Genomic DNA, 23,550 nt, shown 5'->3' on the forward strand with positions numbered 1-23,550 from the left:
GCCTCAGCTTCTCTCTCCCAACCTTACCCCACCTCACCCCTCTGTTGTCCCTACTCACCCACCCCCTCCGCCAGTTCCACCCAGCAGGGCAAGAGGTTGGGGCCATGACCCCATAGGGCAGCAGATCCCAGACCTTGGGATTTCACAGCCCTATAAAATGTCCAAAGAAATTTGGGGTGGCAGAGGGAACAGAGAGTGGCCAAGTTTTTCTTTTGCCAAATAAGGATATTTAAAAAATCAATTCTCACTATCATTTTAGTAAAGAAAGGCTGTTTTCATCCCAATAGAGCAGAAAGTTCATAATCTCTGATTAAAGGCTAATACTTTAAGCTGAACAAAATTTAGCCTTATTGAGAAAAACAAACCAACCACTTCATTGTTGCCCTGACTTCTCTCCTTTCTCCATGGAGAAAACTTCAATCCCCACTGGCCTATGTCCACTGTGACGGCATGGGTCTGCAGACCTTCTCCTGGAGGAAGGAGGCTCCTACTAAGCTGGGGTCACCCGCAAACAGAGGAGGACCTCCAAAGCCTTTGGATTAGGCAGATTCGTATTCCCATTCAACTTCCCAGAGGACGCTCATTCCGAAGTCAGACCCTGCAACCTCAGGGGCAGGGGATGGGGGAAGCTGTGGGCCCCTCCTCCTGTACCCTCTGCCCCTCAACTGGGCCAAGTCAGGCTGGAACAACCCTCCCACACACACACTCTAGAGGGGATGAGTGAGACTGAGCAGCAAGCTCACAGCCAGGAAAGGAGCCCGGGGAGACCTAATGGGCAGGGTCTTCCCACATCTCCATCACCAAGCTGAGCACCAGTGCCCAACCCCCTCCCCCCTACGCCCCGCCCCTCCAGCACGGGGAAGGGAGGAAAAGTGGGCACTCTAGCCCTGAGGTGGGGGGACGAGGCGCCCCGCTGGGCGGGTGCAGATAGGATCTGAACGCAGAGAAGGGCGGCCGTGTCTCTTTGATCCGCAGCCAGCCCGGCTGGGCCTGGACCCGCAGGGGCGGCGCGGCCCTCTTCCGGCCAGGCTTTGCGCCGCTACAGGACTCCTGTGGGACTCTGAACCGGACACGCGTCCAAGACGCTCTCGCCTCCTAAATACCCTCTGCACCAGTTGCTTTCGGGAGACGTGGGAACGTCTACACTGAATCCAGCACCGAAACCTGCTGGGTTTACTGCACCGCGATCCAAAAGGGCCGGTGTCTTTCCTAGATGCAGGGGCTGAGCTGAGGTCAAGTGTGCTGAGGAGGCCCGCGTGGACATGACCCAAGGTGCCTGGTAGATGCGATGGAAGGTGGCTCACGTTCCCGCTCTCCTCCGGCTACAGACCCTGCAGCCTAGATCTTGCGGGGGCCCGCCTGCGCCAGGCTCAGAGTCAATGGGCTCTGCGGGAATGCGACTTCCCGGTTAAGTTGCTGGGACCACTGACCCCTCGTCAGAATCCCGCGGCCCACGTAGCTGCCCAAAGTCTCCCCTCCTCCGGCCGCAGGTTCCAGGCATGGAACTCAGTTGAGCGAGGTGTTGGGGGTGGGGTGGGGGGGTGGGGCTGGAGGATTGGAATGGGGTCTGGCGGGATATTTCCCCCTTGCCCACTTGGCTGTGTTCGCGCCTCGGAGCCGCCACATGGCTGAGAGGCCCATCACAGATGTGTAATGTATGAGTCCCTCATACAACAGGCACTCAATAGAAGTGTGAGGGGTATATGCTTGCGTTCGCACTGTGTGCGGGCGACCTGGAAGGAGGTCCCAGATTGGCAGAAGGCTGGAAGATGCGCCAGAGAATGGAGTTTTGAGGAGTCCTAACTCTGCCGGCCCGGTGTTCGAGCACAGCCTCGAGCAGCCCCCGAGCTCTAGGAAGCCCCCAGTTCCAAGCCCAGGACATACTGGGCCCGGGGCACAGACTGCTCACACCTTGGCTCCCGTTCCAAGGCACCCACAAACTCCGCGCCCTCCGCAGCTGGGGGAGAAACCTGGGCGCAGGAAGGGACTCCCTTGTTGTAGGTGAGGAATCAAGGTCAAGAATCTCCTTTAGAGTCCCCGCATTTCAGAAGTGTGATGCTTTTCAGGCTCCTCCGACGCCTCACTCAGGTTATGCCTGGGAGAGCGAGCCCTTTAAGTCTCTACCCACTGGGTACGTCCCGGCCTCTCCCGGGAGAGGAGGGGCCGGGCGCTATGGCTCCGCCCATCGACCGGGCCCGCCCCCGGCGTCCCCGCCCCGCCCCCGGCACTCAGCCGGCGGCGCCTTTGATGTTCGGACCCGCCAGCTCCCCGAGCCTCTCAGCCCTGCGTCCGCGCCCTGCGCCCGCGCCCCGCGCCCGCAGCCCGCCCAGGCGGAGTCAGCCCGCGCTCCGCCCGCCGCGCTCCGGGCTCGGAGGTCCGGACTCCGGGCTCGCTGCCTCCCGGGCCGGCTCCGCGCCCCGCACCCCCGCGCCCCGCGCCCCCGAGGGCGGAGCGCACCATGCCTCAGCTGGACTCGGGCGGGGGCGGCGCGGGCGGCGGCGACGACCTCGGCGCGCCCGACGAGCTGCTGGCCTTCCAGGACGAGGGCGAGGAGCAGGACGACAAGAGCCGCGACAGCGCCGCGGGCCCCGAGCGCGACCTGGCCGAGCTCAAGTCGTCGCTCGTCAATGAGTCCGAGGGCGCGGCCGGCGACGCGGGGGTCCCGGGGGCGGGCGCCGGTGCCCGCGGCGAGGCCGAGGTCGGGGCCGAGGTGAGCGCCGGCCCGCGCCCCGCTGCTCCCCCGCAGCCGCCGCGCTCCGCCGGCCCGGGCGCTCGGCTCGCGCTGCCCCGCCCCTCCCTCCCGCGGCCCTCGGGGGTCCGCATCCCTCAGACCCCTCCTGCCCCGGGCCCCGAGCCCCCAGCTTTCCCAGCCCTCTCAAGGCCCCTCTGGATCTCCCCGCAGGCTCTCGGGCGGGAACACACTTCGCAGAGACTTTTCCCCGACAAACTTACAGAGTCTCTGGAAGACGGTGAGTTTCTGCCCGGCCCGGCTCCCCTCCTCCCGCTAAGGCCCGGCCTTGGTGGGAGAGCGGGGCCTTTGAGGACGGGAGGGAGCCGAGGGGGTGCCTCCCCCCAACTGCAGCTCGAGGAGGCGGTAAAACCGAGGGGGTGGGGGAGTGGGGGCGGGTTTCCCGGGCGCCGCCGAGCTCGAGTCACTTCCGGTGCCCTGACCTTTATAGGAGTAAACAGACCCCCGCCATCTCCGCCTCCCCTCCTGCCCAGGTGACTGACTAATCCCCCGACTTGAGGAGAAAGCGTTGGCCAAGGTTCCTTGGCCGGAGGGCGGAGTGGGGGCCGAGAAAGGGAGGCCCGAACTCGGGGTCCTTCGTCGAAACTTGGCACTGCGGGCACCCCCAGCCCTTCAAGTCACGAACTTGAAGGGGACCCCTTGGCAATTCCGATTTTCTCTCGAGCGAACAGACAGCCTTCAGCCCGAGCCGCCCGGGCTGGCGCTTCTGACCAGCTGTGGTTTTTCCAGGCCTGAAGGCCCCGGAGTGCGCCAGCGGCATGTACAAAGACACCGTCTACTCCGCCTTCAATCTGCTCATGCACTACCCACCCCCGTCGGGAGCAGGGCAGCACCCCCAGCCGCAGCCCTCGCTGGTAAGTGGCCCCAGCAGCCCATCCCGCCTTGTGCCTGCTACCTTCTTGATCAGGTATGTGAGGCATGGGCAAGAAGTGACTTTTACCTAGAACAAAATGGATACAGAACTCTGTTCTTGTCTCTTTCCCCATCCACACCCAGCGGGATCTGAACCAGAAGGAGAACTTCCCTGAAGGAAGGAGGGCTGCCTTAGGCACCCCACCTGCCTCCAGCGGTTGGCTGTTGTCTTCCCAGCTTGCTCACTAGCAGGCGTGGGCCCTGTCCTGGTGCTAGGTGATGCTGGGATGGAGTCGGCTTGGAGAACGGTTAAGCTGAGACCACCCATCCCTCCTGAGGGTGGTGTATGTAGTGTGCCCAGAGCTGTGAGCTTTGCTGTTAGCCTTCTCTCACTAAGCCCCAGTCCTCAGTGTTTGGAGGAGCGGGCAGAAAAGCTGGTCTTCAGGTCCTGGTTGTACAGGAGAAACATGCTCTACTCGCTCTGTCCTTATTGGCATGAATGTGGCCTTACCAGAGAAACAACCCGAACACGATGTGTGGAAAGTGGGTTTTTATGAAGCTGGCTTGGTCTCAAATGCACTAGGAAGGGTTTGCAAAGGTGTTTCAAATCAGTAGTGTCAGTAAGTGGCCTGTTTAATGAATTTTCAAATTAAATTTAAGCACCCAGTGCTTTGAGAAGATTCCATGATCATTACAAACCATGCTTTTTGCCCATTGGTGCAGATGACCTAAAGTGTGAAGAGCCCTATCTCAGTGCTGTGGAGCAGCAGTAAAGCTGCACTTACGAAAAACTCAGATTAGTGTTTCAGAGTGTGCTCAGCTGGCCGAAGTCAGGGGTGAGATTAGAGCTTCTAGAGTACATGTAAGGGTTTGGGATCTGTGGTGGGCAGGTGTTGGGTGCAAATGTAGACCCAGTGCAGGTCAGGCCAGCAGTAGGAGGCTCACATGGCTAGTGGTGGGGGTCACCCAGAGGGCGGAGAGTGACTGCCAGGCTGTGTCAGATCAGGAGTGAGGAGGGTTGGTTCTGAAAGCTGTTTCATGCTGAAGCTGGTGGGACATGAGAAAGTAGATTGAGCCTTCTCTCCAGAAACCCAGGATGGAAAACCTGGTGGTGGGCAGCTAACTAGAAATAAGCTCCTTGCCCTTTGGACCCCCGTTCCTTCATCTGTGAAGGAATATGTTGGTTGAGTGGTCTGTCTGGCTTTCTGCTCTGGGGTGGCTCCGTCTGTGAGGTATTCGCTTCCTTCCAAGTCTGGGGCAAGGGGCTCACCTTCTGACCTTGCCACCTGACGCAGCAGCTCTCCCGAGAGACCTCTACCCTCCATGAGCTGATACTGAAGGATGCTTTGGGGGCCCCCTACAAGGTGTAAACCTTTAGATTTGGGGCCAAGTGGTGGGACATAACCCACCACTGCCAAACCACAGGCACGTGAGCTGCCAACAGGGGGCTGGGGTCCCTGATAATCATGACTAAACAAAAGGCCTAGGACCCAAAGCAGGCCTAGCACGCAGATTCCCTCCAGCATCTTATGATTCCACAGAGGTGCAGGGAAAAGGCAGTGTTTCTGAGTTTCTTTCACAGCCTGGGCAAGTGGTAGGAGAGTGCCCAGAGTGGGAGTGCCTCGTTCTTCATAAGGGTGTGGTGATGGGACCATTTGGTGTCCTTTAGCTTACACTGGTCGAAGTGTAGGCGGATGGATGGCTGCCTCTAGCAGTCAGGATTGGGGGGGAGTAGGAACTAGGGCAGGCACACCATCACTCCCCTGGCCTGGATCATTCATTTTTTTCAACTTTGGGCTCTTTCTCAAGCTACAGCAGATGCATTTCTATGTGTCACACCCTCTCTTATAGGGGCAGATCCCTTTGTCCTCCTCCCCACACAGCTGTAGCCTCCCGCAGCCTGGCTTCTGGGAACACAGGAGGAGGGCAGGCTCTGGAGCTGACTTTCTGTGCCCTGGCATCGGCTGCTCCATGGGGCTGGGGACAAGGACAGAGGCAAGGGCCTAAGTTGGGGAGATGCTGGGTGAGGAAGATGTACGTGAATATAGGGGAGCCTCCTTTAAGCAAATCTGATACTTACAACCAAATAGCAAATAAGAGTAGTAGTTCTTTGTGTTACTCAGAGTTGTGTGGACATTTAAAATATGGTGAGGTTTTAAAAAGCAAAATTAATTGACCCCATGTTTTGGGAGCACATTTATCATGTGATTCAAGGTTCATGTGTCTGGAATGAGGAAAGAAACTCTTACGATGGGTTAGGAGTCCCTTGTAGGGGACCTGAGGAAAATCACCTTTGGAAGTTCTTTTCCAAAGCTCTGCTTTCCTGAGCCCCTCTTCAGGGGACAGATGACACACTGCCCAGCCCCTCCCCATGAGCCTTAGGACTTGGCCCCTCTTGCTCTTTGCCCTCTCTGAGAGAATCCAAGTGGTCAACAGTTGTGCGGGGGAGCTCAGGGCCGAACGCTTGACCTCCCCTGACAGTGGGGAAAACCCATGCCAGGGACCTCATCTGCCCTTGTGTGGGTGGAATACCCATGCGGCTGCTACGTTGGACACCTCAAGGCAGGCAGACTTGAACGTTGTCAGGAGCAATGGGCCAAATGACCACCTCACAGACAACTGCCAGGGGGGCAGAGGGAGATTTTTTTCCCAAAAGGTTCCTTCCTTTTGGTACTTGGTTTCTTGCAAACTCTGTTTTTGGAAGTGGAAATTAGGTCAAAGTTAATTTCATAGCTGATGTCTTTCAGGCATCTAATGTAGGCTTGCAGACAGTTACTGGCCTAGACCAGTAGCCACTATTGTTTTGTTTTGTTTGCTCCGCTCTGGGATTGAGGTGGGGAGGGGCAATGACTGGTCCTGCGCCAGACTTTGAGGGATTTCTGGGATGAGTAAGGCATCACTCCTTAGGAAAACTCAGACTCTTAGTGCAGAACTGACAGTCTGGTGCAAATCCTCATCTCAAAAAGGGTATGAGGCCATGTCACTCTTCTGACCCCTTCTATGGGCTCTGCTTGGTATCTGTGGCCTGGAAGGCTGCTGAGCCTTTTGCCATTTAGATGAAATGCCCAGAATAGGCAAATCCATAGAGACAGAAAGTAGAGGAGTGGTTGCCGAGGGCTGAGGGAAGAGGAGAATGGGGAGTGACTGCTAATGGGTATGGGGTTTCTTTTTTTGGGTGATGAATATGTTCTGGAATTAGGTAGTGGTGATGGTTGCACAATCTTGTGAATATATTAAAAGCCGCTGAATTGTATACTTTAAAATGGTCAGTTTTAAGGTATGTGAATTACATCTCAATTTAAAAAAAAAATAGCTGAGCTGAGCCTTTTGGCTCTTGCAGGGACTTGGGGCTGTTCCCCTGTGCCATCCTGGTGTCTGGGCATGCCCGGAGACATCTGACATGGAGGAGCCCACTTGAAGCAGTGGACTCCTGGCCATCGGGCTCATGTTCTCTGACTCCAAGGTCTGAGGTCCAAGTGAGGGGAGCGAGCCCTGGGGGAGCAGGAGGTGAGGGTATGAGCAAGACTTGAGCAGAGGAAGGAAGTGCTGCTGACGTGTGGCTGGCCTGTCCGGGGGGGCTCTGCAGAGATGCACCCACCCAACCCTCCACACCCCTCAGAGGGTGAGCGGTGGGGCCTCGCGGAGGAGGGGTAGTGATGGTTGGTCACCGGCCCTGGTTGGGATGAAGCCTGTTAGGAGAGAGTTTGGCACCAGGCTGGGCACCAGACAGAGCAGAACCAGCCTCTGCCCCTGGAGTGCCCAGCTGAGTGGAGGAGACAGATGAATAGACCTGAATCCCTGGCCAGAGGAGTACTGTCACAAAAGGTCCTGCTGGCGTGTCCTGGGCAGACCTGGCCCCTGCCTAGGCTGTGGGGAGGGTCTGCTGAGCAGCTTCCTGAAGGAGTAGCGTTGTCTGCCAGATGAAGACAAATAGGGGGCTGGCAGGCATCTGGGCTCCCTTCAGACATCCCAAATCTTCCGCGTCTCTACTTCATTCACTACCCCCAAGCCCCAACCATCACCATCCCTCCTCCAGGAAGGCAGCCTCCTCTAGGGTCCCTGCAGCGGACCTGGGTCCCTCCCCACAACCCTACCCTAACCCTCAATCCAGGATCCACAGAGCAGCCAAACATAAGTCAGATCCCATCTCTCGCCTGATGAAACCCTGTAGAGGCTCCCATTGCTCTTGAAGTAAAATCTAAGCCACTCGCCACGGCCTGAATGCCTGGGTGGCCAGCCCCTGCTGACCGCCCCTCCTCATCTGCACCGTACTCTTCCTTTCTCCCTAAAAAGCAGCCACCTCAGTGGCCTGATAGGTTTTACAGCCACCAAGTTCTTTCCACCTCAAGACCTTTGCGCTCGTTCCCACAGTTCGGCATTCTCTAGCTCTTCACCTAGCTGCCGCTTCTCATTCCTCACCCAGGGCTTATTCAGGTGTCACCTCCTCAGAGAGACTTGCTCTGACTATCCAAGTGGGGCCCTCCATCATCCCCCACCAGGCCTCGGCTGCTGTGCCCACCCCGGCAGCTCTTCAGGCCAAGGTGGTTGGCACTGGTTTATGATGCACTTTCCATGCTTAGTCCAGACACAGCCCATGTGTCAGAAGTATGTCTGAGCCTTAGTTTCCTCATCTGCACAATGGGAGTGGCAAGCCCTCCTCCCAGAGTTGGAGTGAGGACTGGAGGCAGCAGTACCAGGGACGTGCCCAGGAAGGTGCCAGCGTGGCCTGGGCTTGGGGGTCGGGGTTTGGCCACAAGTGATCCCTCTCCCTTGCTGTCCTGGCTCCTCTGGGACCAGTGGTGGCTCAGTGGTAGGCTCCATGTGCACTCCTGTCTGGAGAATTATATCTCCACTTTGGGCCACCCGGTTTGGGGGTCTGAACCCTGGGGACCAGCCCTCAGGTGGGACTCAGGTGTACAGGCCCCCTCAATGCCTGCCTCACCCAGGCATTCTTGGGAGGAAAAGTGTTGTTCCTGGAGCCAGACTGGGAGCCATAGCCACGCATTCCATCCTGAGAATCCTCTCCCACCGCCCAGAGATTTTTCGGAAAGAGGCTCCCCTTCCCCAGCCATATAGAAGCCCTTTACACAAGATGTTAGGGGCTTAAGCTATTTTGTAAGAAAAAAAAGGGAAAAGACCTTCATGGCCATTAGCCTCTGAACCACTCCCAGAGCTTTTCTCACATGGTGCCCCGTGTGTAACACCCCTGTGTCTTGCTCCGACGCTTCCCTGGTGTGCAGGCCCCCAGGCAGTGCCCATGCACGGCTTCTTTGCTTGTTTTCCCTCATGTTTATTATTCATCTCTCCCTCATGGGGCTTCTAGTTTGCTCGCAGCTTGCCGCCTTTACCAGTGGGAACGATGCTCTATACAAATCACTCCTTAGTTTCCATTTTGATTATTTTCCTGGAGCATAATGTTCAAAGAGAATTATGGGTTCAAGAGGTAGGAATAATCATGGCCCCCAGTTCACTGAGGGTTCCTTGCGGTGCCCAAGCATAGCTGACGTGGAGTTTCCCCTTTTTTGTTGTTCGTTTTATAGGTTCGTGGTGGGCAGTGAGACTTAAAAGTAATTTTGACTTGCATTCCTTCCTGACTTGGAAGGCTGTGTGGTATTTGGAAAATCTGCAGCAACCCCCTCACCGCCAGCTGCTCCCAAGGTGAAACTTTGTTTTGGGGGCTTCCCTGATGCATTTCAGGGCCAGGAAAGCACCCTGAAGGAGGCCTATCCTGCAGACCCCTGCCCCACCCTGTCACCAGGGGCTGCAGTTTTAGGGCTGCCATCCACTCCTCCAGTTTAGCGGGGTGGAGGGGCTGACAGAGAGCCCTGAGTTGGTCACCAGGACCCAGGTATTCTTCCCCCGGCCCCAGCAGGGTTTCACGAGCCAGCTTCCATAGCCCGCAAACAGGGATATCCATACAAGTTCTGCCTGCTTCCCCAGGTGCTCCAAGACTTAGGCATGAGTGGAGTTGAAGAGGGGGGGCCTTGGTGGTCCCCTCTCATGGCCAGTTGGCAGCCCATGCCCTCCTGGGTCTCCTAAGATCACACCCAACCCCCGTTCCTGCATGAAGGGAGGTTTAGCTGAGCTGTAAGAATGGGCTGCAGGGGCACTAGTTTCAAGTCGCATAACTGCTGAGGTCAGGCTGGATCAGGGTGGGCACAGAGCCACATGGAGGGGACAAGGGGAGCCGCAGCCCTCTCTGAGCCTCCTCGGGCAGCTGCGGTCCCGAAGCCATACAGTCACACTCCCTCATACCTTGTGACTGGCTGCTTCCTGCCACTGTGTACAAACAAGACTCTGTTGGAGGAAACAGGTGTTTTATCAGGTCACAGGGCTCCCCCTCCCCCAACGGTACGGTGCACAGATCCTTGGGTAACAACCCTCCTCTGCAGGTGGGGACAGTAAAGCCAGGTCAGGGAAGGGACTTATCCAAGGCCCCTTAGAGGAGTGAAGGGGGAAGGCCTGAGTCGGGAAGCTCCGCCCTCAAATACCATATCTTCCACTCCTTGGCTGAGTGGCCTTGGGTAAGTTAACTCCTGTGGGCCTTAGCTTTCTCATCTAAAACTGAGGATAGCGAAGGTTCCCACCTCCTTGGGTTACTGTGGAATGGAACGAGATAGTGTATGTGGAGTTCCCGGCACATAGTAGGTGCTTCATGAGTGGAAGCCACTGTGGGAGGGATTGTTAACACTGTGTGGGAATGGCCCTTGTAAAGGACGCCGGGCCAGTAGGTGCAGTGCTCCTGAAGGTGCGGCTGGACTAAAGCCCCTGATGCTGTCCGTCCTCAGCTCAGCAGCCAGTTCCCCTGGGGCAGGGCAAAGAGGACAGCTATCCGGCCCAGCCAGCCCTCGGGCCCTCAGCTGGTCGACGACATAGTGCCAGCTGTATCTAGAATCCTGGTCCAGACTCTTAACCGGTATTTACGGAGCCCCACTTGGCCTTGGCTCAGCACAGAGGGGACGGCTGCCTCTGCCCCACCCCCCAGAGCTCAGTTCTGGCAAGGCAAAGAGACTCTCCTGGGGGCTCGGAGTCGGCCGTGTTGGATAAAGGGCACTGAGGAGGGAGGGAGGCCAGGGGGGGCAGCCAGGAAGGCTTCCTGACAGGGGAGAGTTCTGGCTGGCCCAGAACCTGCAAAGGTGAGAGTGGGAGAATGCTCTAGGTTGGGGGCACAGCTCAAGCAGAGGAGGAGAGGCAGAAATTAGTATGTTCTTGGTCACTGGACGGGCCACCCGAAGCCCAGGGTCTGTGAGGCTGGAGAAGGGCCAGCACTGAAGGCGCAGCACGTGACCTTAATACCCGGGCGGCGCTGGTTCCGGAGCCCAGGAGTGGCTGGTGGGTACCTGCAGTGTGTTAGCAGCATGAAGGGCAGTGTGGTGTCCACGGGAGATGGTTTGAGTTGAACATAGAGGGTGAGGCGGGCAGAGCCGGCAGCTGGGGCAGGTGGATGCTGGGATGCAAGGGAGGGGGTGGGCTTTGGGCAGGGCAGACCCAAGCGAACTGGCACATGCAAGGCAGGAGTGCCTCAGAGGTGGAAGTTTTGTGTTATTTCTTTTGACTCTCAGTCTCACTCCAGGGTCATGAGTCCAGGGTCTTGTCCACTGTTTCCTGAGGGGAGCTGAACCCCAGAGGTCAGGTTGTACAGCCCATTGGTGCTTTAGCCAGGGTGTGGAGAGCACGTCTCATCAGCACTGTCTCTAGCAGGACTCCAAGGCCCCAGGAGTCAATGGAGGGTCTCTGAGAACCCAGGACATTGTTAGCTTCTTCCTTCAGGCAGTTTGCTGTCTCAGCTCGCAGACCTTTGATGCTTGGGGTTTGGACGGGGGTGCCGCCTCCCTCCCTTAAAGAGGTGTGGCCCACATCAGCCTTGGCATGCGTAGTCTCTGAGCTGCAGCCCGGGAGGGTTTGTCCTGGTCAGAGGGTTTGGCCCCTTCTGGTCCTGCAGAACATGGGGCTCCCGTTGGCTCAGTCCCCTGGTGGGAGAGGGACTGTCCCCTGCTGGATAGGGTCCCTGGCCCAAGGTAGTAGTTTGGTGAGTTTGGCCCTCTCCTGTGGGGAGGCAGCCCTGTAGCCTGTCCCACCCGTGGAGCCTGCCTGCCTGGGCTGTGCCAGCAGATACGGCTTTAGAGCCCAGAGGGAGACGGTGACACACAGCCTTCAGGTCACAGCCAACTCCACAGCCAAAGCTCCTTGGAGATCAGAGGAAGCAGATGCTTTGCCAACCCCTTTACCCCTGCCATTAAGACAACCATCTTTTTCGCTCTCCACGGACGGAGAGGTGTCTGGGCTCCACACTCCCTGCTTTCAGCTGATGGCGAGTGTGCGGCTGGGGCTGCAGGCGTGGATGGGCAGGAAGTGGCCCCAGGGAACAGTGGGTCCTGGGGGTGCATGGTTACAGCTGCCCCAGCCCCCCGTGTCTGGGTGGCCTAGCCAGGGCTGGCCGATCACCCCTTCCAGGAAGCCCAATTTGCCCATGAGTGGAGGGGGCTATGATGGGTAAGGAAGCCAGGGACCGAGGCCACCTTCTCCCCTGGGTGTGTGACCTCAAGCAAATCTGTTAACCTCTCTGGGCCTCAGTTTCCTTCTGTAAACGGGGGTGGGGAGCCCTGGCCATGAGGATTTCTGAGGTTCAGATAAGCGTCAGCTGGAGAGGCCTGCTGCTCGGGTGGGCCTCAGGTGGGGCTCTGTTGGGCATTGCAAGAACTGCTCCAGGCCTAGTCTCCCCGTCAGGCAAGAAGGAATTGTAGGGACGGAGAAACAGGTGACAGGAGTCCAGTTGAGGGTATTCTGACTAACTCTGACCTGGCTCTGGTGGCAGGAGGCCCAGCCTCCCGGTCTGCTGGGCCGCCATCTGAAACGCATTACCAATGCTTTGTAAACTGCACATCATTCGGCCACATGAAAGCCTGGGATCTAAAAATAGCCATTCCCAGAGGACACCCCGCATTGGCGGGGCTCAGCTGACCTCTGCACGCACACCCACCACTAGGCCACCTCCCTTGCCAGGGGGCCCCGACTGGCAGGGCCACACCCACCCACCCTCCCAGTGTGGGCAGCCACTGCCGGAGGCCACTTTATCTGGGCACAGATCTAGTCCAGTTGGTCAAAGCTGCAGGCCTCAAGGCCTTACCTAGGGCAGAATGTCCGGAGGAGGCAGCTGAGGGCATGTCGGTGGCCCCAGGACCCCTTCCCCAGACCATATATGCCTGGCATGTCTGTGGGAAGCCAGTGGAACCATCTTACAGATGAGGACACTGGGGCCTGTAGAGGGGAAGCACAGGAAGGGGAACTTGGCCACTGTCAGATGGTAGACAGGAGGGCCGCTGGCGGATGTGCTGGTATGAGAAGGGCAGGGTCCTGCCCTGGACCCCATGGTGTCGGTGGAGCCTGCCCCAGCACGAAGGCAAGGCAGCTGTGGGTCTCCAGGCTGCTATGGTTGACTCTTTGTCCTACTTTCTGCAGGCTCCTTTTCCCTATAGTCTCTATGACCAACTGCAAAACCACTCTTTTCCCTAAAAATAAACATGCTTATGGGATTGGGGGAAGCTTTGTAGCTATCAAAAGAAATAATAGGGTGTTTAAGAAAATTACATTGCGTTTTAAATAACCAGCATGAAAGTCATTAAGTTTGAAGTTTCATTCAAATCAGATGGCTCTGTGGCTGGCCCGGTGGCCAGGCAGGCAGGAGGCGGGTGGGCGCTTAGGGACGCTGAGAAGCAGCCTGTGGAGAGAGCTCTGCAGCAGCGGCAGTGAGGTCTCTGCGGCTATAGCCAGGGTCCAGGCGGGGCGGCCCCGAGTGTGCGCCGGGCTGCAGCAGCCGCCCCAGAGCTTGCCGACAGGCTTTGAAGCAGGCTGCAGCCTGGGAGCCCCCCAGCTGTGGTGGGCAACCCCATGGGTGGGGCTGGGGGGGGTGAGCATAGACCAAAGGGCGTGGGGCCAGATGAAGTTGGGATTGCAGAGGCCACAAGGGTTGATGGCCGTGTTGAGGTGGGGTTTAAGGGATGGTGGTTGGAATCAAAAGGGCTAGAGAGGATCTACAGGGCCAAGGCCACATCTGTCTTCTTCACTGCTGGAACCTTAGTGGCCAGCATAGTGCATGACCCATAGTAGGTGCTCGTAAACAGTTGCAAGAATAACAACAGCCACAGTAATAGTGCACGTGTCAAGAACTTCCCAAGTGCCAGACCTGAGCTGGGGACTTTTAATCCTGATATCAAGATCCTTACAAGAAACCAAGAAAGTAGATACTATTATTGCCCTCATTTTACAGATGGGGAAGCTGAGGCTCAGAGAGGTTAAGAACTTGCTAGTACTTGGCAGAGTCAGGACTTGGACTCAGGTCTGTTTTACCCCAAAGCCCAGGCTCTGCTCTGTCCCTTTGGTCTTGATTGTGTGGAGCTCGTTGGGCGCATTGCAGGCTGCAAAGCTGAACCCACTCCTGTTGAGTTTATGAGCTGAATTCCTCTGGCCTCAAGGAAAGACTTGGCCCTTACTGCCCCTCCTGGGCGTGACCTCAGAGCTCCGGACCTGGGTCAGGGCTGGACTACATGCTATCAGGGGCCAAAAGGGTTGTTTCTTGGTTAGAAGCAGGACCTCAGGGCTTCCAGAATAAATATTACCTGGAAAAGTGTTTATAAATGACATTTAAGATGACATCAGGTTTGGGAATTCCCTGGTGGTCCAGTGGTTAGGACTCCGCGCTTTCACTGCCGAGGGCATGGGTTGAATCCCTGGTCAGGGAACTAAGATCCCGCAAGCCTCGCAGCGCAGCCAAAAATTAAATTAAATTTAAAAAAAAAAGATTACATCAGGTTTGATGCATGATGCAAGGACAGTTAAGACTACGTGTAGGTTGATTCCTTCTTTCTAACTTTGGCCCTGGTCCTGGCTTAGCTTGGAGCTCACTGTTGGACTTCTCTGGCCCAGGTGCCCTCCTCTGTGTGGTCCAGGGATGGGCTAGAGGGTGTCCTAGGCTCTGAGACAATGGGAATGGCTGGACTGAGGAATCTGAGGGCATCCCTGCGCATGGGTGTCCCCTCCCCAAACCCCTTGGGAACCAGATCCACCTCCCAACCCTGCTGCGGCATTCTGAGAGTTTCTTCTTCTACCACTGCCCTCCTCTCCTCCCCCCGTGCCACCCCCCACCCCTCCCCCTGCCCCTGCCCTGGCTCTGGGCATTGGGCTAGTCAGGACCTCAGGAGTCTGGCCCAACAGCAATCTGGCAGTAGACCAAAGGAAATCGAGGGCCAGTAGCCCTGGCCTGGCACAGAGGCTGGCTTTCCTGAAAAGCCTTGGTCTAGGGACATGCTCGCCTTTGTCTTTTGTTTTCTTCTTCATTAATTTTAAAAAATATTAGCAGACACAAATATTACTTCATTGAATCCCTATGAGATATGGCTATTGTACAGATGGGGAACCCGAAGCACAGAGAGACGCACTTTGCAAGTGCTGGAGGAGAGATGTGAATTCAGGCATCTACCTCTGTGTTCCCTGCCCTTACCACCTGCTACCTTGCCTCTTAGACAACATATCTATCCACTTATTTTTGAAAAATTGGGTTTTATAGCTACAGCTGGGTCCCCTTGGCTCCCCCATCCCATCCATCCCCACTCCTCACCTCCCCCAGGAATTTAGTGTTTCACCCTCTCCCTGTATTTTTATAGTGTAAGACCCAGGTGTGTATCTGTAAAAGCTGTTTGCTGTGGTTTTTGGAACCCCCTAACTCCACCTCATTAGAGGGCTCCACCCCAAGAGGGCCCCTGTGGCAGTTGGAGCAGCCCTGCCCTCCTCTGTCTGCTCACACTTGGCGTGAGGGGCTTGGGTGGGAGCATCCTGGGGCCTGAAGCCTCCAGCGACTCCTTTCCACTCTTTGCCTTGTTCACTTGGGATAAACCACCGGACTGAGTCCAGGCAGAGCCCCAAGGGCCTTCCTTAACTGGCAGTAGCTGCAAGGGTTAGACCCAAGTGAGCTTCCTGACTGTGGCCCCAGGGCAGAACTGTCCTCCCGGGGCTGGTACAGGCAGCTGAACAGACCAGGTAACTCAGAGACCCCCATCTTGTCTCTGCTCCTCAGAAGCTGGCTGGAATTAATCGGGGCAGGAATGCAGTGCCAAGGCTGGGGATGAGATCTCCAAGTCTCCTCTGCCTCCCACCTTTGAGCCGTCACTGCCCATCAGCCTCCGCCTCTCTGGGCCCTGCGCCGGGCTGTCCTGGCTCTCGCTCCTGGGCAGCACACTAACTCTTCTGCGGGTGGCCATCCCACCCCGCATGCACGTGGACTGGGAAAAGAGGCCAGACCTGGTGGGAAGAATGACTTCTCACGGTTCCTTTAGTCATTTACGACTGAGGACCCACATCACCTCCTATGAGGGCAGGGTGTTGCTGGCAAAATCCAGCAAGTCCCGGGTGGGTGGAGGTCTTAGTGAGGAGACCCAGTGTCGGGGGGGAGAAGCTGGCAACCACTCGGCTCCCGCGCCTCACACGTGTGGTCTCCATTGCTGGCGCGCTACCAGCTGGCCTGTGAGGCCTCTCACTGAGTGGTAAAGATCTCTGGCCAGGAACCCCAAAGGGCTGGATTCAAATCCCGATCTGTCATTACTTGCTCTGAGACCTTGGGCAAGTCGTTTAACCTCTCCCGGCTACCCTTTCCTCATCCGCACAATCTGTACACACACGTCACAAAGTGGTTGGGAAGACTGGTGGGATTCGGGGGGCGGGGGGCGGACCCTGCAGGGTGCTAGGCACACAGGAGGCTGTCACTAGTGGGGGCTGCCGTCTCTAAATCTGCACCTCCACTGCTTTCTTCGTGCCTTTTCTACAAAGCCTTTTGGTTTTGCTCCCAGGGGAGCAAAATCTCTGAACTCCTCAAATGCCTTCTTCCCAGAGCCTGGCTTTCCCTGCTGCCAAAGACAGCCTGAGCCAAGGTTGTGCCCTGGCCTCTGCCTCAGGCACATGGGCTCCCGGAGGGCTGGGCCGTGAGGAGCTGGGAGGGCGACTGCCTGGACAGGGGACGCCCAGCCCCCGGGCTGCTGCAGAGTCCCCAGACAGTGTGTCGGTAGCATCAACTAGCAGCTCTGCTGCAGCAGCTCCCGGAAGCTTATATTTTCCTCTAAAAACATCCTGTCCTGAGGGGCGTTTACCTCAGAGAGGAAGAAGGAAAGCAAAAGTAAACGAATGCATAGAAACCGCTGGAGGCTGTGGGCCAGGCCACTCAGCTCAGTGAGGTTCCGCTAGCTCCGGGGGTGCCTCGGGGCCAGGCTGGGTCTCGAGCAGGCCTGTGGTTTGCCAAGGCTGTAGGCAGGGGCTCCAGTCCTCGCCTCTGCTGTGACAGGACCCCCTATCTGATGTCGAGGCCGGGCAGCTGCTGGACTGGCCACGTGGACCTGGGAGGGCTCTGTGCGTCCCTGGCCACAGTCCTGTGCTGGCAGGCGGGACTAAAGCCTCCTGGTCCACAAGGGTGTGGCCCAGCCATACCCCAGCCCTCCAGCTCAGCTGGCCACACGGCCACGGCTCCATGCTCTGCGGTGGGCGTCTAGCACAAGGCGTCCGGCACGCTGTGGGCGGGGTGCTTGAGGGCCGTCCTCTGGAGAGCACCACGTCCTGGGCAGCAGGGCCCAGAGCGGGGACTGGCGATAAAAGGGCATGAGCCCAGCCAGGGGATATCTGCAGACGGGTCTGCGGGAGCCCGCACATCAAGCCTTGGCTGATAGGCAGGCGAGTCCCCTTTGGAGGACCTGCTTCCTTCTGGGAAGTTCATTCTCATGGTCCCAGGCCGTGGGGCAGCTTCCCACTCAGAAACTGGCCGGACTCCTTGGTGCTTAAGCACCATGGGTGCTGGACAGTGGATCCCCAGCTCCAGACCTAGAGGTCTGGGGGAGCTGTGTGTGGTGGGCACTAGTGGGCCCTGGAGCTGGGAGAGGAGTCCAGAGGAACTGATCAAGGCCAGAGCAGAGGCTCAGCGGCAGACCCTGGATGGAGCGTGACCTGGTTTCTGGCAATGCAGGGAAGAGAAGTTGAGAACTGGAGAGAACCTTTTGAGCAGGGCCACTGTGTGGGGTTATGCAGGGGATCTGGGCCAAGGAGCTGAAATCTAGCCTGCACTATGCTCCCCAAGCCACGTGCCCTGGTGTGGGCCTGGCTGTCTCTCCAGAGGAAGGGGTACTTCTTCTAATTAGCACAAAGGCACCATATGAACTAGTGGTGGCCCTGGCTTTGGCTGGTGAATTCTGACTCCCAAGGTGTTGCAGGAAGGAGGAGATGGGGTAGAAGGAGGCACAGGGTCTCAGTTGCCAGGCAGGATGTCCCTGACTCCCAGCAGTGGCCCCAGTTCCTCCCAGCCTCCTGTGTGCTGCTGTGACCATGCCCAGCCCCAGCCAGGGTGCTTTGTCCAGTGCTGCCACACGCTCCCTAAACACTGGCTCACACTGGGCCCTACCTACACGTACTGCTAGAGACCCAACTTTGAGAGCGCAACAAGTGGGGGGAGAGCTCTCCAGGCAGAGGCAACAGCATGGCCCTTGAGGCCAAAGTGGCTGGAGCACAGAGGGAGAGGAGGTGAGAGATGAGAATGTGGCTGTCTGGTGTTGCTTGAAGACCCTGAGAGACCTTAAAGGGGTCCCCAGCACTGACTTGCAATTTCCTCAGCGTCACTGAGCCTCACTTCCCTCATGAGTAAAAGGGGAAGGATAATGCCTGCCTCAAATCAGTTTTCACATGTGGCATTTACAATACTCAGTTTCACATCTGCGCACTTGGCAGAGAGAACAGTAACTCTATCAATAGCCCACCTTTCTATCTAGCTCGAGGTGTGGATCTGCCCTCCTTCTGTGGACTCGTCCCAAGGGCCATTCCGCAGCTCCAGAGCGGGCATCAGGAATACCCCCCCCCCTTCTAGGAGCCAAGAGACTGAAGTCAGGTCCATGGTTGGATGAGTGGGTAGGCATGCAGGGGTTCTGGGGCATCAGGTATTCTAGAGGCCTTCATTCAGCAAATCTTAATGAACATGCCAAGTACAGACCCTGGAGAGGCAGAGATGACTGACAAGCCGATTCTGCCCCCCAGGGCCCCCAGGCCAACCTCTGTAGCAAGTGGGCAGCTCTGCCTGCTGGGCTGGTGGAACCCCACCCAGGTCACAGTCCTAAGGAAGTGGCCCTTAGACTGAGGTCAGGATGAGAAGGAATCAGTATGGCAAAGAGTAGGAGGACGTGTGGAAAGCTGGGAGGGGAGGGCGTAAGGGGTGGGTAAAGGTGCAGAGGCGAAGAAAAGCTGGACACCAGGGTAAGAGAGAGGCAGGCCTGCGTGGTTGGGTATGGCTGGGGTGTGGCTGTGCGATAGTGAGTTGGGGAGATGTGGGCTGGGGACCTGGGGTCACGTCCCAACTATTGGTATCAGGCAAGCTCCCGGTGGCAACAGCCCTAGCAGGCAGGCAGGCATGGGGTGTAGCTAGAACCCCAATCCCGGGGTCCCAGAACTTACTGGAGCATTTTTAGGGTCAGGGGAGCACTGGCTCAGGTGACTCTGACCAACTAGGCTGAAGAAGGGAGAGACTGAGTGTAGGACTGGGACTCCTTCCCCTGTTCCCCCTTGTTCTATCCTTGATAACCGTAGGGCCTTTGCAGTACAGTGGATGGAATCTCAGCTCTTCCACTTACAAGCTGTGTGACCTTGGGCAAGCTATGTAATGTCTTCATCTCAGTTTCCTCGTTTGTTAAATGGGGATAATAATTGTACCTATTTCCTAGGTTTGTTTTAGGAGTACGTGAGTTAAACTCTGTAAGGTGCTCAGAATTATGCCTCGCACAGGGTATAAACCATTAGTTGTCATTAGTGAATGCTGATCTCCTGGCCTGAAACATTCTTTTGCCTGATACATAGTAGGAGCTTAGAAAATACATCCTGACTGTCTGCTGAGAGTGATCAACTGCGAATTCTGGTGCAATGTGTGTATGTGTGTGTTGGGGGGTGGTGCTTCTCCTGGCACAGTCCCTGCCAAGGGGAGGCCTTCTGGGGAGGGCCTTGTCAGCCTCACACGCTTCCACCCCCCAGGCTTGAGACCAGAGGAAGCAGCAGCTTTCTTCGCTGAGAAAGTGTTGTGCGGCTTCTTAAGCCTTTGGGGGTTTTCAGAGTCAACCGTTAGAGGCGAGGGAGCTTCTCTGCTGGCGGTGGCAAGGGCTCTCAGGGTGCACACAGCCTGTAAGCCGACCTCTGCGGTCTGCAGGGAAAATGCCGACCGTGTTTATTTTTCACCTGAGCCTGCAGGAAGTTGGGGGCTGGGGAAGAGGGAGGCGGGAGCAGCCCGGCCAGGCCCAAGCCCGACTTCAGAGCAGAGGAGACCGACCTCAGGAGTCCCTCATTTCCACCTCCTCCTGCCTGGCCCTGCCCTAGGGCCCCTTCTTGGCTCCAGCCTGCTCAGCAAGAGGAGGGCATGCTGGGGCACCAGAGTGAGGAATTTCCAGCCATGGGCTAACGAAAAGATCCCAGAAGGATGAGGACCGCCTTTGGGACAATAGGTTTTGAATTGGCGTGGGGAAGAACAGTAGGAGCAATGTCGTGGCAGGAAGGACCGCCCCTGCTAAGGCTGTTCCCAGTCCAAGGGTCTCAGAGTCTAGACTCGTCCTGGAGTGCTGCAGTCTGGAGGGGTCTTGGAGTGTGCTGATGAAGGAGTATGGTCTGCTGTTAGGTCTTTCATTTGTTTATACATCCCACCATGCTGGGAGCGCTTACTGAGTGCCCAGCGCTATGCCTGGCACTCTGCCCTCAGAGGTAAGAGATGAGGTTGTGCCGTCGAGATACTCAGGGACCGGTGGGGACGATCAACCCAGGCCTGCCTCCTTCCCTCGGAGGCAGGACACAGTCACCATCAGGGGAGGAGAGGAGTGGCGCTCCAGTCACTTGGCTCCCCAGACACAGGCCGGGCCCCAGGCAACTCCACCCTGCTGGCTGGGCAGGCTAGCCCTGGGACAGCCTTGTGCGGAGGCCGTGGAGCGGGACGTTCCACTGGCTGAGAGGGACGTGGGGCACCAGGTCCTGCGCCAGACAGTTGCCCCTGGCTGCCACCACCGGGCATGCAGGGGGCTGGGGAGTGAGGCTGAGAGGCAGCCTGCACGAACGTGGGAAGGACTGGCCAGGCCCTCGGTGCTCTGCCCTGGAGCCCTGGCACCTCAGGGCCTCCACCTGCCGGCAGGTTCTCAGCCCCACCTCCGCCCACCTGGCACCTCTCCTGTGGTCTGGCTCCAGACTCCCGTTTAATGAGGCTTTTCCCCAGTTCCCGGGGAAGGCTGGGGGACAGGATGAGCCCTCTGTCCATCTGCTCCCGTCACACACGTACATACCAGGCCAGAGGCTATAGGCTGAGCTGGATTCTGAGGTCTCCTAGACCTAGAATGAGCTGTGTTACAACATGGAGCTTAACCAGCCTGGCCAAGGAGGGTCAGCTCTAGCTGCCCCTCAGGTGACAGGGCTTCCTGGCCCAAACGAGCCTTCCCCAGGGAAGGTGGTGTGTGCGAAACCTGCGGTGGAGCCACCCTCTCCCTGCCCTGGGCAGAGTGGGACTCCGGGACTGTCTTCCTAGAGCTGGCACCTTGGACCCCAGGCTCTGCTCCTAAGATTTCCCAGGGTCAGAGCTGCCTATTCCGCCAGCCAGCCTTATAACTCTGAGGGCTGAAAAGCCAGAGCCAAGGCTGGATGGCAGGGCCTTCTCTGAAGCAGAAGTTTAGACTTGAAAGCTCCAGGGTCTGCAGGGCCCTGTGGATGGTGTTCATTCCACCCATTGCACCAGGGCTCCAGGCATTTGTGCCCTTAGACGGCGAATAGTGGAATGCCTTCCACCAGGGTCCCAGGTTCCTGAGGGAGTGGGCCCTGAGGCTAATCTCCCTGTGTGCCACAAGGCCTGGGATCTGGCTAATCCCTGTCCTAGGAACTTATCTGGGTAAAAAGGCCCCCGAGGCTTCCAGAAAGCTTTCTACCTTCATAGGCCCTTGGCTCCTGCTCCCAAAAATTCTAGGATGAAGCAGGGTTTTTTGCATCCATGACCAATGAGGTAGGCAGGGTTGATATGATCATGCTCATTTTACAAGGGGCATACTGGCCCAGGATCCTATAGAGGAAAGGTCAGCAAGCTTAGAGCTGTACTTCCCAACCCACTTCCCATCCTGGCACAGTTAAAAATGACCACTGGAGGAAGAGGCTGAAACAACCATGAGAAGTGCTGGGCATAGCGAGCAAGGAGAGAGGAAGGTAATGGGGTTAGAGAGGTAGTTGGGGGCCTGATCCTGGAGCTTCATAGGCCTGGGCTGAGGAGCGACGTGATCTGATTTATATGGCTGCTGGATGGAGGACTGAGGAAGCAGGAGGCTGCTGCAGTCGCCAGGTGAGAAGTGACTGTGGCTTGGACTGGGTGGGGAAAGGGAGAAAGAAAGAAGTGGTTGGATTCTGTTATATTTTGAAAGTAGAGCCATTAGGATTTGCTGACAAATTGGAGGTGGAGTGTGAGAAAAAGAAGCGTCAAAGGTGACTCCAAGCTGTTTGGTCTCAGCAACTGGAAGGAGGGAGTTACCATTAACTGAGGAAGATGGAGAGGAATGTTTGGGGCAGGAAGTCAAAGGTTCTACTTTGGACATGTTGAATTTGGGGAGCATTTGGAGAGTGGCGTTGCTAGGAGAAGTGGGGGCTGGAGATACAGATGTGGAGTCATCAGATGAAGACGTTTAAAGCTGTAAGCCTGGATGAGAGCACCCTGGGAGGTGAGGATTGATAGAGAACTGAGGGCCAAGCCTTGGGTCAGGTCAGGAAGAAGATGAAGAGCCAGAAACACGGCCGAGAAGGAGTGGTCTCTGAGGTTAGAGGAAAATCAGGGAAGTGTGGCATTCTGGAATCCAAGTGAAGAAACTACCACAAGGAGGAGGGAGAAATCAGTTGTGTTCAGTGTGCTGAGAAGTCAGGTAAAATGCAGACAGAATTGACCGCTGAGTTCAGCAACATGGAAGTCACTGGGGACCTTGACGGGTCACCTAGGGAAGTGATGGGGCAAGAGACTGGCCTGGATGAAGGGATAATGAGAGCTGAGGACTAGAGGCAGCAAATGGGGACAGCTCTGCTGAGGTGGCAGCTGGAGGACTTACAGATGGGAGAAATAGCAACCTGCTGGTACCCTGGTGGGCATAAGACTGGGCTTGCAAAGTGCTGGGCACAGTGCCTGGCATGTGGCAAGTACTCAGTACATGAAGGGGTCACATTCCCCCACACCCCATACCCCACACCTACTGGTCCCAGTCTACTCCCCTCTCTCTTGCCGGTCACCTGCAGGCCTGAGGATCCTGTTTTTCATCTTCCATTCCCCCACACAATCCCAACCTGTCACAGGTGTGTCTGGGTCCGTGCTGGGGATAAAAGAAGGCCTGGGAATGACAGGAGCTTCCCCCAGCTTGCTCAGGAAGCCCAGCCTTCACACAGCAACAGGAAGGTCACAGCAACCAAAGCCTTGAACAGCATGGCCCTGTCTTCACTCTCCCCAAGTGATGCTGCCAGTGGGCTGCCAGGCATGTCTGCCATCTCCAGGCAGACCTCCTTTGGCATAATAAGACCGAAGTGTCTGGCCCATGTGAGGCCTGGCACCAGGGGGCTAGGGAAGCACTCTAAGTAACGTTTCCTCCTCACTCTTCAAGGTGAATGAGGGGCTTCTTACATGTTCCTTCCTCATTACCTGACACCTGACTACTTGAGCTCCTGGCTTTATCCTCACAAGAGCCATTTGAGACAAGGTAATAGGTGCTCAGGTATTGTAGTAAATTAGATCCAGGAACTGAACGTGGTCAGCAGACTCTTCCTCAAGCTCACAGTGGCGAGTCCTCAGAAGCTCTCCTGCGCTACCCCAGGAGGCCAGGAGAGGCCTCTGGTCCGAGGTGAGGCATTGGCCTCAGGAAGTGGCTGTGATGCCAGATCCATGCCAGCCGCAA

General features: G+C 57.0%; 1 protein-coding gene across 4 annotated transcripts in view; it reads left to right on the forward strand.

The window, feature by feature from the left end:
* The first annotated feature begins 2,226 nt into the window (after positions 1 to 2,226).
* TCF7 (transcription factor 7) overlaps positions 2,227 to 23,550 on the forward strand; it is a 32,577-nt gene continuing 11,253 nt past the window's right edge. For all 4 annotated transcript variants that reach the window (XM_057539849.1, XM_057539848.1, XM_057539851.1 and 1 more), the window contains exons 1-3: positions 2,227 to 2,710; positions 2,903 to 2,969; positions 3,479 to 3,603. In XM_057539849.1, the coding sequence (XP_057395832.1) occupies positions 2,459 to 2,710; positions 2,903 to 2,969; positions 3,479 to 3,603 (444 nt within the window). In that variant the 5' untranslated portion in view covers positions 2,227 to 2,458. The remainder of the gene's footprint in view (positions 2,711 to 2,902; positions 2,970 to 3,478; positions 3,604 to 23,550) is intronic.

The sequence above is a fragment of the Balaenoptera acutorostrata genome, chromosome 2 (assembly GCF_949987535.1).
Source record: "Balaenoptera acutorostrata chromosome 2, mBalAcu1.1, whole genome shotgun sequence".
Taxonomy (NCBI): domain Eukaryota; kingdom Metazoa; phylum Chordata; class Mammalia; order Artiodactyla; family Balaenopteridae; genus Balaenoptera; species Balaenoptera acutorostrata.